At 35.5% G+C, this 12,106-nt stretch overlaps 1 protein-coding gene across 10 annotated transcripts in view; it reads left to right on the plus strand.

Annotated features, from left to right (window-relative positions):
- VPS13B (vacuolar protein sorting 13 homolog B) overlaps positions 1 to 12,106 on the plus strand; it is a 781,052-nt gene that overhangs the window by 492,455 nt on the left and 276,491 nt on the right. For 9 of the 10 annotated variants that reach the window (XM_044743909.2, XM_044743903.2, XM_044743908.2 and 6 more), the window contains one exon: positions 9,983 to 10,186. In XM_044743909.2, coding sequence (XP_044599844.2) covers positions 9,983 to 10,186 — 204 coding nt within the window. Of the gene's footprint in view, positions 1 to 9,982; positions 10,187 to 11,322; positions 11,594 to 12,106 lie in introns of those variants that run through there. The other variant, XM_070481389.1, reaches the window with a different exon arrangement.

The raw sequence follows: 12,106 nt of genomic DNA on the forward strand, positions 1-12,106 counted from the left end.
TTTTTACATTCCTATTTTCTGGCTTGTTTAACATTTTGTAGATCTCAATTGAGCTGTAAGTAATGAATTTTACTTCTTTACAGTGAGTTTCCGAGATATGCCTGTTCAGCAGTGAGCAGTAAATGGTTCAACATGAGCTGTTCCTTACGTAAACATACAAAAGGCCTGACCCAGACTAAATCAATTTAAAAAGGAAAACATTAAAGCTATGTTTCCTGTTATATACTTAAAGTCTTCTTTGGTTCCTTATGATTATATTATTGACCAACTCTTGCAGACTTTAGTTTTTCCTCCTACACCACCTGCTGAATGGTTCAAATGCTATGGGAGATGAGTTTCGGAAGGGCAAATCAATTACAATTATAACTCCTACATTTTAGCCAATAAAGCAGCTTTTTGTGTTAATGGTAAGGAAGTTATGGGTATCTTCACTCACCCCCTTTCCTGATTTGAATTGCTAAAAGGTTTTAAAGACTGCAGTAAGGAGGGAGAGCGAAGTTCATAGAGCTTTTAGAAGTAGAGAATTTGAGACAAGAAAATTTGATTCCTGCTTGTGATATCAAACATTTCTAGGAAAAATGTAGTTAGGAAATGAAACAATGTAAAGCTTTTCTTATTGTTAAGATATTTTCATTGTATTTTTTAAGGTGGACGTTGTTAATATTAGGCATTTTGGTCCTCACTGAAGTCATAAAGTTCTTTCTTCACTCTTGACTACTGTGCTGCCTACCTAATTTCTGTAACCTTTTTGGCAGAGGAGAAAATGCTAATTTGCCAGATGAACCTGAGCTGTGGGCCACACCCCTTCACCCCCAGAGGCTTGGCCTAGTGTGGGCCTCTGACACTGTGAAGAAGGGCCTGTCTTTGGCTTGAAGCCTTACTAGGCTTATGGCTGTATTTCCTTCCATGCCTCTCTTCATGCCAACCATGTAGAGCCTCTTCAAGTTTTCTGGATGTGCTGCTCTCTCATACCTTTGGGCCTTTGAACCCATTTTTCCCTGCCTAAATACTTTCTTCATTGTATGAAATGAGATTGGGCTTTTTTGAACTCTTTTAAACATTGCTTCTTCTTTCCTGGGCTCTCCAGATCTGGGTTAGGTGTCCCTACTGTGTGCTTCCAATTGCTTTCTATACCTAACCTTGTATAGTTGAACTGTTTTGCAATTGCCTGTGAGTAAACTGTATGAGGGCAGGGACTACACAGGGACCCAGTATCCCTAAGGCCTGTCACCATGAGGCCTAGCGTGCAGTGCCCACCAAATATCCTTTGAAGGGATGCAAGTTAGCTCCTTGGAGAAAGGACTATTTAGAGAGAGCAATATAGTTTTCATAGTCTTGACTGAGGCAAGGAATAGGGAAGAACTTGGTTGCTTTTCACCAGTTGTTATATTGCCAACAGTTTTATACTGTCAGAGTATAGTTTTTAAATAGTCATTTTTATGTAGAAAAAGAGCTATAAAAGGAGAAGTGATGTTATATTTGGTGGAAGAAATGAGAGGACAGCTTTTCTATTAATCCCATGGTGAAAAGGATAAGAAATGTCTTCTAGGAACAGTGGTAAGTATAGGAGAGATTTTTTTCCACAATAAATTGTAAAATCTTTGTTCCTATAAATCTTCCTGATAGCCTCTTATTATCTGTTCAGTCTCCACAGCATCATACTTAATATTTCCTTTTTTTATTGCAAATATAGTTTATTAGGCCTTCTATCTTTATCTCTTTTTTTTTTTCCCCTTGAATGCTGGAGGATTGTCTATTTTTGGCTTTGTTGATGTTCTCTGTCATTTTTATTTCATTAATTTCTGCTCTTATTTCCTTTCCTTTTTTTTTTGAGTTTATTCTGCCTTTTTTATGTTTAGCCTATTATTTTGAACCTTTCTTTTATTTACTAAAACAAACATTTTAGACAATAAATTCCCCTCTAAGTGTCACTTTAACTGCATCCCACAACCTTTAATGCATAACATTTTGTTGTTAAGTATTTCTTAATTTTTACTATGATTTTTTTAACCAGTGAGTGACTAACTTAGGAGTATGTTTCTAGATTTCTGAAAATGGGCAGTTTTGCAAGTTCTCTTTTTAAATAAAATATCGAACTTAATTGTATTATGCTCAGAGGATATAGTCTACATGATACTAACTCACTGAAATGTGTTGAGGCTAGCTTTATTGCTTATCAGGTGACCAGTTTTTATAAATGTTCCTATGTACTTAAGAAAAATATATATTCTCCAGTTGTTGGATACTGTGTTCTATAAATGTCCATTTCCTCATATTTATTATCTTTTTCACATTTTATATATCCTTTTTTTGATGTGCTTAGTTAATCCGTTACTGAGGGAGGTGGGTTAAAATTTTCCACCATGAATGATATGTTTGTCAATTTCTCCTTGTAGATCTGTCAGTTTTTCTTTTATATGTTTTGAGATTATGTTATAATTACAGATAAATTTAGGATTGTCTTAACTTGTAGGCGAATTGGATCTTTTATATTCAAGTAGTAACTCTATTTTAATAATTTTTTTCCTGAAGTCTATGTTGTCAAATATCACTATGACTACTCCAACTGTCTTTTGGCAATTTGCCTAGTATATATTTTTCCATTTGTTGACTCTTAATCTTCCTGTGCACTTAAGTTTTAGGTGCGTTTCATAAAAAACAATAAAACTGTGATTTGTTAAATCCATTCTCATAGTTTTATCTTTTAACCAAACAGTTTGAATCATTTATATTTACTATGATTATAGTTACATTTGGATTTATTCTTTTTATTATGTTATTCTTCCAACTTTAAAAAATTTTTTTCTTTTCTTGCATTCTAATTTTTATTGTATTTATTTAAAAGCTGTATGTTCAGTGTCTGTTACTTTAGTAGTTACTCTAGCTATTTTAATGTGCTTACTTAAAGTCTGAAGTTAATCAATATCTTTGTTTTCCTCCTCCAGAATATGAGGACTTTAGAACACTTTACCTGAAATTACGTGGTCCTCTATTTTATGTATATCATTGTCCAGTGTCTTATTTTTAGCTTGTTTTCTCCTCACAATTTTGGCATCATTTAATATTTTAAAGATAATTTTTGTTTAGGTTTACCCACATATTTAGCAATTTCTTCCTTATCGTTAATTCTTGGGATTCTTCAGGCTACCTGGATCTAAGGTGTGGCATTTTTCAACAATTGTAGAATAACATTATCTCTTCAAATAGTGCCTCCTCCCCATTCACTGTATTATCTCCCTGAAATCTCCAATTAGGTATAGTTTAGACTTTCTCCCTCTGTCCTCCTGTATTTTGGTTCTCTTTCGTCTACAATATTTCTTTGTCACTTTGGATTACACTCTGGACTTCTTTGGATCTTTCTTTCAATTAGCTAATTATCTTTTCAGTTAAGTTTAGTCTGCTTGAGTTTTAAGTGTAAATAATTCTGTTCTCATTTGTAGTTTTATGTGGTTCTTATTAAAATCTTGATCTCTGCTTATATTTTCTTTGAAAGACTTTTTTTTTTAAATCAGTTATAGATTTACAACAAAATTGAGGGAAAGGGACAGAGATTTCCCTTATGCCTCCTTCCCCACACGTACATAGCCTCCGTATTATCAACATTCCCCACCATAGTAGTACGTTTTTACAATTGATGAACCTACATTGACACATCATAATCACCGAAGTCCATAGTTTACCTCAGGGTTCACTCTTGGTATTATACATTCTGTAGCTTTGGAAAAGTAGGACATGTATCCATCATTATAGTATCATATAGAGTATTTTTACTGACCTTAAAATCCTCTTAGCTGTGCCTATTCATCCTTTCCCCTGACCAACCCCTGACAACCACTGATCTTTTTACTGTCTCCTTAATTTTACTTTTTCCAGAATGACATATAGTTGAAATTATACAGTATGTAACTTTTTCAGATTGGCTTTTTTCACCTAGTAATATGTCTTTAAAGTTCCTCCATGTTTTTTCTTGGCTTGATAGCATTTTTTTTTCATGCTGAATAATATTCCATTGTCTGGATGCACCACAGTTTATTTATCCATTCACATACTGAAGGACATCTGGCTTGCTTCCAAGTTTTGCCGCTTATAAATAAAGCTGCAAGAAACATCTGTGTGCAGGTTTTTGTATGGACATAAGTTTTCAACTTTTTTGAATAAATGCCAAGGAGTACAATTGCTGGGTTATATGGTAAGAGTATGTTTAGTTTTATAAGAAACCACCAAATTGTTTTCCAAAATGGCTGTACCATTTTGCATTCCCACTGGCAATGAATGAGAGTTCCTGTTGCTCCACGTCCTCACCAGCATTTGGTGTTGTCAGTGGTCCAGATTTTGGCCATTCTAATAGATATTCAGTGGTATCTCTTGTTTTAGTTTGCATTTCCCTATTAATACCTGATGTGGAACATCTTTTCGTATGCTTTTTTGCCATCTGTATATCTTCTTTGGTCCTGCTCGTATTTTGAAGATTTTTTTTTAACTTTCAAACAAGTATTTTGTATTTCATTTGTGCTAAGCCAGTTTGTGAAGTCTTGAGGATCTATTTCTTCTGTCTGTTTCTGCTGTGTCTCACTCAGGATGCTATATTATCTTGTGTGAATTATGAATTTTGTCTGTTAGTCTCTCATTTTGCTTGGAACTTAATCTTCAGAAATTCTTTGAGTGGAAATTGAGTTCATCTCAGGAGAATTTTCTTTTACCTTTGCTTTTACCTGTCATCTGGTGGCACTATCTACCTCTCCAGATTTCATACCAGATTTGAAACTCAAACCCCACATGATACCTTGAGATTGCAAAATCATTGGGGGATTTTCTTTTTCCTCTTCACTCATTGCTAAGGCAAAGGTCAAGATAGATAACTTGGTAAGTTACCTTGTCCCTTTCTGCATGGGCATTAGAAAGGCATTTTTAAAAAAAATTTTTAATCTGAGATACTTACACATTCACAGGAAGTTGCAAATATATAAATATATAAATGGAAGTCCATTGTGCCCTCTACCTAGTTGCCCTCAATATAACTTTTTTTCCAGCTTTATTGAGGTATAATTGACAAAACTGTAAGATATTTAAAGTGTACAACATGATGACTTGATATACATATACATGTGAAAGGATTTCCCCCATCAAGTTAATTATCACATTCATCACCTCACCTCACATATTTACCTTTTTTTTCTTGGTGAAAATGTTTGAATTCTATTCTCTTAGCAAATTTCAGTTACACAATACAGTGTTATCAGTTCTAGTCACCATGTTTTACATTAGAGCCTCAGATCGTACTCATCTTATAACTGAAAGTTTGTACCCTTTTATCAGCCTCTCCCTATTTCCCCCACCTCTCAGTCTCTGGCAACCACTTTTCTGTTTTCTGTTTCTATGAGTTTTGACTTTTTTTTTAGATTCCACGTATAAGTGATACTATGCAGTATTTGTCTTTCTTTGGCTTATTTCACTTAGTGAAATGCCCTCCAGGTTCATCCACATTGTCACAAATGACAGGATTTCCTTCTTTTCTAAGGCTGAATAATATTCCGTTATATATACACACACATGCACCACATTTTCTTATATATTCATCTGCCCAAGGACACCATTGTTCTTCCCATACCTTGGCTATTGTGAATATGCTGCAATTAACATTGGACTATAGATGACCCTTCAAGATAGTGCTTTGTTTCCTTTGGATATATACCCAGAAGTGGGATTGGTGGATCACATGGTAGTTCTATTTTTAATTTCTTGAGGAACCTCCATATTGTTTTCCATAATGGCTATACCAGTTTATATTCCACCAGTTGTGTAAGGGGTTCCATTTTCTCTACATCTTTGCCAGCATTCGTTATCTCTTGTCTTTTTGCTAAGAGACATCCTAACAGTTTAAGGTCCTATGTCATTGTGGTTTTGATTAGCATTTTCTATTAGTGATGTTACACACTTTTTCATGTACCTGTTGGCCATTTATATGTCTTTGGCAAAATGTCTCTTCAGATCCTTTGCCCATCTTTTAACTGGGTTGTTTGGTTTTTTTGCTACTGAATTGTATGAGTTCCTTGTATATTTTGGATATAACCCCTTATCAGATATATGGTTTGCAAATATTTTCTTGTATTCCAGAGGTTGCCTTTTCATTTTATTGATGGTTTCCTTTGCGAAACAGAAGCTTTTTAGGTCACTGTAGTCCCATTTGTTTCTTTTTGCTTTTGTTGATTTTACTTTTGGTGTCAAATCCAAAAACTCATTGCCAAGACTCATGTCAAGGAGCTTACCGCCTGTGTTTTCTTCTAGGAGTTTTATGGTTTCAGGTCTTGCATAATTTCTTGCATAACTGTAGCACGATATCAAAACCAGGAAATTGACATCATTACTATCCACAGCATATTCAAATTTCACCAGTTTTACATGCACTCATTTGTGTTTGTGTGTATAGTTCTGTGCAATTTTACCACATATGTAGATTCATGTAATGCCATCACCATCAAGATACAGAACTGTTCTACCACCAAAAGGCTCCCTACTAGCACTGTTTTTACTTCACCCATTCACTGCTGAGGTAGCCCTTCATGACCCCACTTTACATGCAGGGTCTCCTATTGAGTAGATTCATCACCTTGGGTGGGCCTTGAGCTTTATCTCCTCCTGTGGAGTTATCAGAGCAGAAAATCAGTGTCTGCAGGATTCAGCAGAACACTTAAGAGCAAAAACTGGCTTTGACGGCTGCCTATTTATTAGTGTTCCTGGTTTTACTTTTTTGGGGGGATTTTGCAGTTTCTCTTCTCTGGTGCCAGCTCTTAGATGTGTTTAAAAAGGTATTTTAAGTTTTTTCCAAGCCTTTTAGTTGTTTCAGTCAGAAGGTTCATTCAAGGTTTCTAATATGCCATGTTTTGGAAACAGTTGACTCTGGACATGTTAAAGAACATTTATCTTTATGGTTTTCATTATAGTTTTTTTGTAATTAGAAAAGTGAACTTTGTTTTATCTTGGTGCCTGTGCACCTATGATTAGTTGGTGATTAGATATGCTTTTCATACGGAACCATGTAAGATAATGTAATTCAGGAATGGTCATACAATTTATAATGGGCCTCTTTATGAATAGTTTAATTTTAGACATATATTTTATTTGTCTCTATTCTAATCTTAATATTGAAATAACTAAAACACAGAGAAGTTAAATAATTTCCCCAAGCTCATAATCATTGGAAAGTCTGAGACCAAAGCTCACATGAATTTTTTGCTATAATCTTATCCTGTTTTCTACAACTCAGATTTAAATGGTTTTGCAATTAACTTTTAAGTTGGATTTATACACCCAACTATTATAAATTTCTCTGATCTTTCAAGTCAGGTTAAAAAGGCAAATATATAATTTAATTTCAAAAGCAAACAAAAAGAGAAAAGAAAATCCAATTTTGATTTTTAAAAAGTTTGAAATTTTAAAATTAGCATGTTTAGAAGTATCTGGCTATTGCTCAATATACAAACTCCTTTTGCATAGGGAAGAAGAGCCTATGGGAAGTCATGTTTTCCACAGATAGATGATAGGAGGAATATAGCTCAACTTAAGGCCAAGACAAAATATGGGGAATTTCAAGCCTAAATGAAAAACTCTGATGAAACTCCGCGTTTTTGTGGTTGTAATCTTGTGATTATGCAGTTTCTCCATGTGCCAAGGGAAATGGAAAGACTGATGTTAATGCTGGGTTAAATTGCTTTGTTTGCCTTTTGATATAACACTAATTATATTTCCAAACATACTTTTCCTTCCTTTAAGGTTCTTAAAGTATTCTAGTTCACCTTAAAAATGTGTTTAGGGAATTTGTTTAAAAGGTAGAAAGCATTGCCTAGTTTTAAATAAGTAAACATAACTTTTATATGGGGAATAGTAATCTAGGAATATAGGCTAGGCCACCACTGTCTAAGATGTTTGCTGTGTGTCAGAATTTATGTGGACCTGAATCAAAAATTTACTGTTTAAAGACTGTGTGTTCTTTTTGCTGTGAGCAGATAGGTTCTCCACTTGTGTCAGTTCAAATCAGTGAATTGAAACAGAGTTTACTGATTGCTTGATAGGAGAGTTAGTTCTCAACTCAAAGAAATTTATGGTATATTGGGAAGGAGTGACAAGTTATTGGACTTATATGTATAGAGAGACCCTAAGAGCACCGATTTGGGAGAGAGGGAGTTTGGAAAAAGGGTGGTCAGTAAAGGCTTCATAGAAAGTGAAGTTTGAGCTGGGCTTTTAAGAATCAGCAAAATTACATCAATATTCAAATGAAATGAGAGCATTCTCCCAAAATAGGGACACTCAAAATGTTTCTCCCTCCCACCTGCACCGTCATTCATTTCTGTTTTCTTTATCTTCATTAGGGCAAATTGAAACGGTTCAATTTTATGGCCCCTATTTCTAATGCAATTCTTGGGCTCATGTAATTCTTTAGGCCACCTTTCTTTGCATACCCATTCCTAGACTGTGATTTTTCTGAGTTAGAAAAGAGAAAACGAAAACCAGGTTCAGCTGTTATCTTAGGAATAATGAGAATTCATCTGTCTCTGTTTCTCTGACTCCTACTATGTCTTCTTGACCAATGCTTGTTTGTTTCCCTGTTACCTTATTTTGACTCCCTCTGATATTTCCCCACCTCAGTTGTCTGCTCATTCAATTCCAGTCCTCTCCCTGCTCCTCTCTTCACTTGAATTTGTTAGCCTCAGTCCTCACCTTGCCTGGCCCAATGCATGCCATCTCCATTCCTGAGCGTTGGCCCAGACATCTGCCATCTTGAGTGTCAATAGTCTTCCACCTTCCATCAGTATTTGGCCAGCCTCTGCATATGGTCTGACTTACACTGCTTAGTTAGCCAAAGCCTAGTCTTAATCAGATTCTTACCTCTTTCTGTAGTTTTCACACTGGGACCCAAACTAATTAGGTTAGTTAGTTAACCCCCCTGACTAATTAGTTTCATTAGTGTTCAGTTGATATAAGTAATTTAATTGTATTTTTTCTAATATCTGCAATTGTAGCTTTTTTCAGTATCTCCACTAGTAAAACTATTTTTATCTTCTGTGTTATTTCAATTTTTGTGTTGATTGAATCTTTCATAGCCAAATATTAGTATCCTTTTGATAACTCACTTTAAAGCATTAATGAACTTTGTAAAAAGTTCCCAAACTTGCACAAACTTAGGTTTATCTGGCTCCAGAACTCTGAATGCTGTTCTTACTACCATACCATACCACCTTGCTATTTTCATTCTAAAAGATTCATTAAAAATTTAACCATTTACTTTCTCTAATTTAGCTTTAAGCTACTGCTAATTTTATTCATCTGCATAGCCTTGGGTCTAGGAAGATCAACGTTCCAACTCTATGTGGGCCAGTAATCATCACTGTGTTTATACATCAGTAAACAATGTAGTCTTCTCAAAAATTTAGTCTATGTGACAGTTGGTTTATATAAAGAACCAAAGACAAGGGGTAGGGGAGTGAAATAGTTTAACAAGGCTCTATCACCTTTCCTAACAAGACAGCAAAGGACTGAGGAAGGTCGGTGATTAGCATTGGAAAGAAGACTACGTTTTGAGTCAGAAAACCTGGATTTAAGTTATAGTTTTGTTTGTCACATACTAGCTCTGTAACTTTGGCTAAATCTTTCAACCTCTCTGAATTATTTACTGTTTAGTAAAAATGGAGATGATAATAGAACCTCACAGCACCTCAAGGATTGAAATCATGTATGTGAAAGTACTTAGAAAGACAGTACAATGCTGAGGACACCACAAGAAATCATTATAGTACAGATTACTGTAAGTGATAAGTTTTGGATACATTTTCAAGTCATAATGTGTGGTAATTTTCATAGATTTGATTAACCCAGTTTATTCTTCAGTAATTCAAAGAAAAAAACGGTAATTGTACTATGTTAGTGAACAAAATAAACATGGAATATTTATTTATAATCTATTTACTTTTTTTCACTGCTTTTACAGGAGAGCCTTGAACTTAGGAATTCTTCGAGACCCTGGATCAGAAATTGAAGATAGACAATACCAAATAGACCTGCAGTCCATCAATATTGGTACTGCACAATGGGATCAACTAAAACCAGAGAAGGAAAGTGGCACAGGAGGGGTGCTAACAGAGAGTGAAAGAAATTCTCAAAATCCAGCCCTTGAATGGAATATGGCCAGCAGGTGAGTAATGACTGAGAAGCTTTCTACACTTTCTAATATTTCATTGCCAGAACAGGAGGTGATATAATCTTTTGCAACCTAAGTGTTTTGGTATTGCTTCTGCATTTCGTGACAAACATAAAATATATTTTGTAATTATAGCTGGTGGTTTTACTTGGAAACCTGCTAGTCTTACCACTGTTACATCTTAATTATTACAAATTTAAGATTATGTCAGCATTTTTTTTGAAAAGCTTGCTATTTGATGAAAGGTTCCTCTTCTAGTTAAGGATACAGTCACATTTTTCCCTTGAAATGCATTGTATTCAAGGTCAGATTTTTTTTAATCTCTCTTTTCTACTTATAAAGAAGAGAAAAGTAACAAAGGCTCTGGGATTTTTTTAGTTTACTTTAACTAAAAGCAGCTATAGTCACAGAGAACATTTTTAAAGGAATTAGTCTTGAATGTGAACTATAATATTTGTAAAGGGCTGCTGCCATCTTACCCAGGCTATTCATGGTTCTCATCAGTGAATTAGGATTGTTTGCTAGAATGAAGGTACTAGGAATTAAAGGTACTTTTGGGGCAGGGGAGGGGGCGGTGAGGAAGATTGGCCGTGAGCTAACATCTGTTGCCAGTCTTCCTCTTTTTCGTTTGTGGGACGCTGCCACAGCATGGCTTGATGAGCTTTGCATAAGTCCATTCCTGGGATCAGAACCCATGAACTCCGGGCCACTGAAGTAGAGTGCGTGAACTTAACCACTGCATCACAGGGCCAGCCCCTAAAGATACTTTTATATTGTAAAATTGGAGATCTTTATTATTTTAAGGAAGAGTTAATTATTTTTAATCCTTTTTTTTTTATAAGATTCAGTAACATCTGTTGCTTATAACACCATGGTGGTTTGTTGATTGGATTTCTTTAAAACATTGTATGTAGACTTTATTATATGCCTTTCACAATGCTGATTGCTTTGGGGTTCTGCCCTTTTACCACCAAAACTGTGTTTATCCATTTGTTGTTGTTTAGTGCCATCGAGTTGATTCCAACTCCTGGTGACCCTGTGTACAGCAGAGCAGAACCCTGCCTAGTCTTTTAACCCCATCCTCCTACCTTCCAGCACTATATCAGACAGTGCTCCCCTTCTTTTCATAGGGTTTTCATGACCAATCTGTTCACAAGTGGGTGGCCAGGTCCTTCTTCCTAGTCTGCCTGAGTCTGGAAGCTCTGCTGAAAAGCTGTCCACTATGAGTGACCCTCCTGGAATTGGAGATACCAGTGGCATAGCATTCAGCATTACAGCAACACAAAGCCACAACAGGATGACAACTGACAGATGGATGGTGTGGTTCCCTCACTGGGAAACAAACTCAGGCCAGAGCAGTGAGAGCCCTGAATCTTAACCACTACCCCACCATGGCTGGCTGTATGTACCACATCTTGGCGCTAATAATAGCAACAACATTAACAATAGATTATATAATACTTATCACTTTACCTGACTTATTTAACTTGATTTTCACAATAATGTTATGAGGTAAGAACTGTTTTCCCTAATTATACATGCTAAGACATAGACAAGGTAAATAACTTGCCTGAAACCAAGTGCTAAGTGGTAGTCTGTACTCTTTGTAAGATTCTTCTTCAAGTACCCACATTCTTTTCTAACATGTGCTTTATTCATTATAAGCTTCTTTTAGCTTCCTGCAGATATGATTCACTGCTTGCTAGTAGGCCTTTGTATATGATCTTCTCTTTGCCTGGAACTCTTTAACCCACTATTTTCATTTGCCTAACTTTTATCATTCATCAAATCTCAGAGTAGACATCACGTTTTCCAGGAAGTCTTCTCTGAATAACCACCGAGTAGCTTAGGTTTCCCATCTGTGTGCTCTTATTGTATCACTTAGCATATTTAATTTGTCTGTATACTCTGTCT

This window comes from Equus asinus, chromosome 12 (assembly GCF_041296235.1).
Source record: "Equus asinus isolate D_3611 breed Donkey chromosome 12, EquAss-T2T_v2, whole genome shotgun sequence".
In the NCBI taxonomy this organism is placed as follows: Eukaryota; Metazoa; Chordata; class Mammalia; order Perissodactyla; family Equidae; genus Equus; species Equus asinus.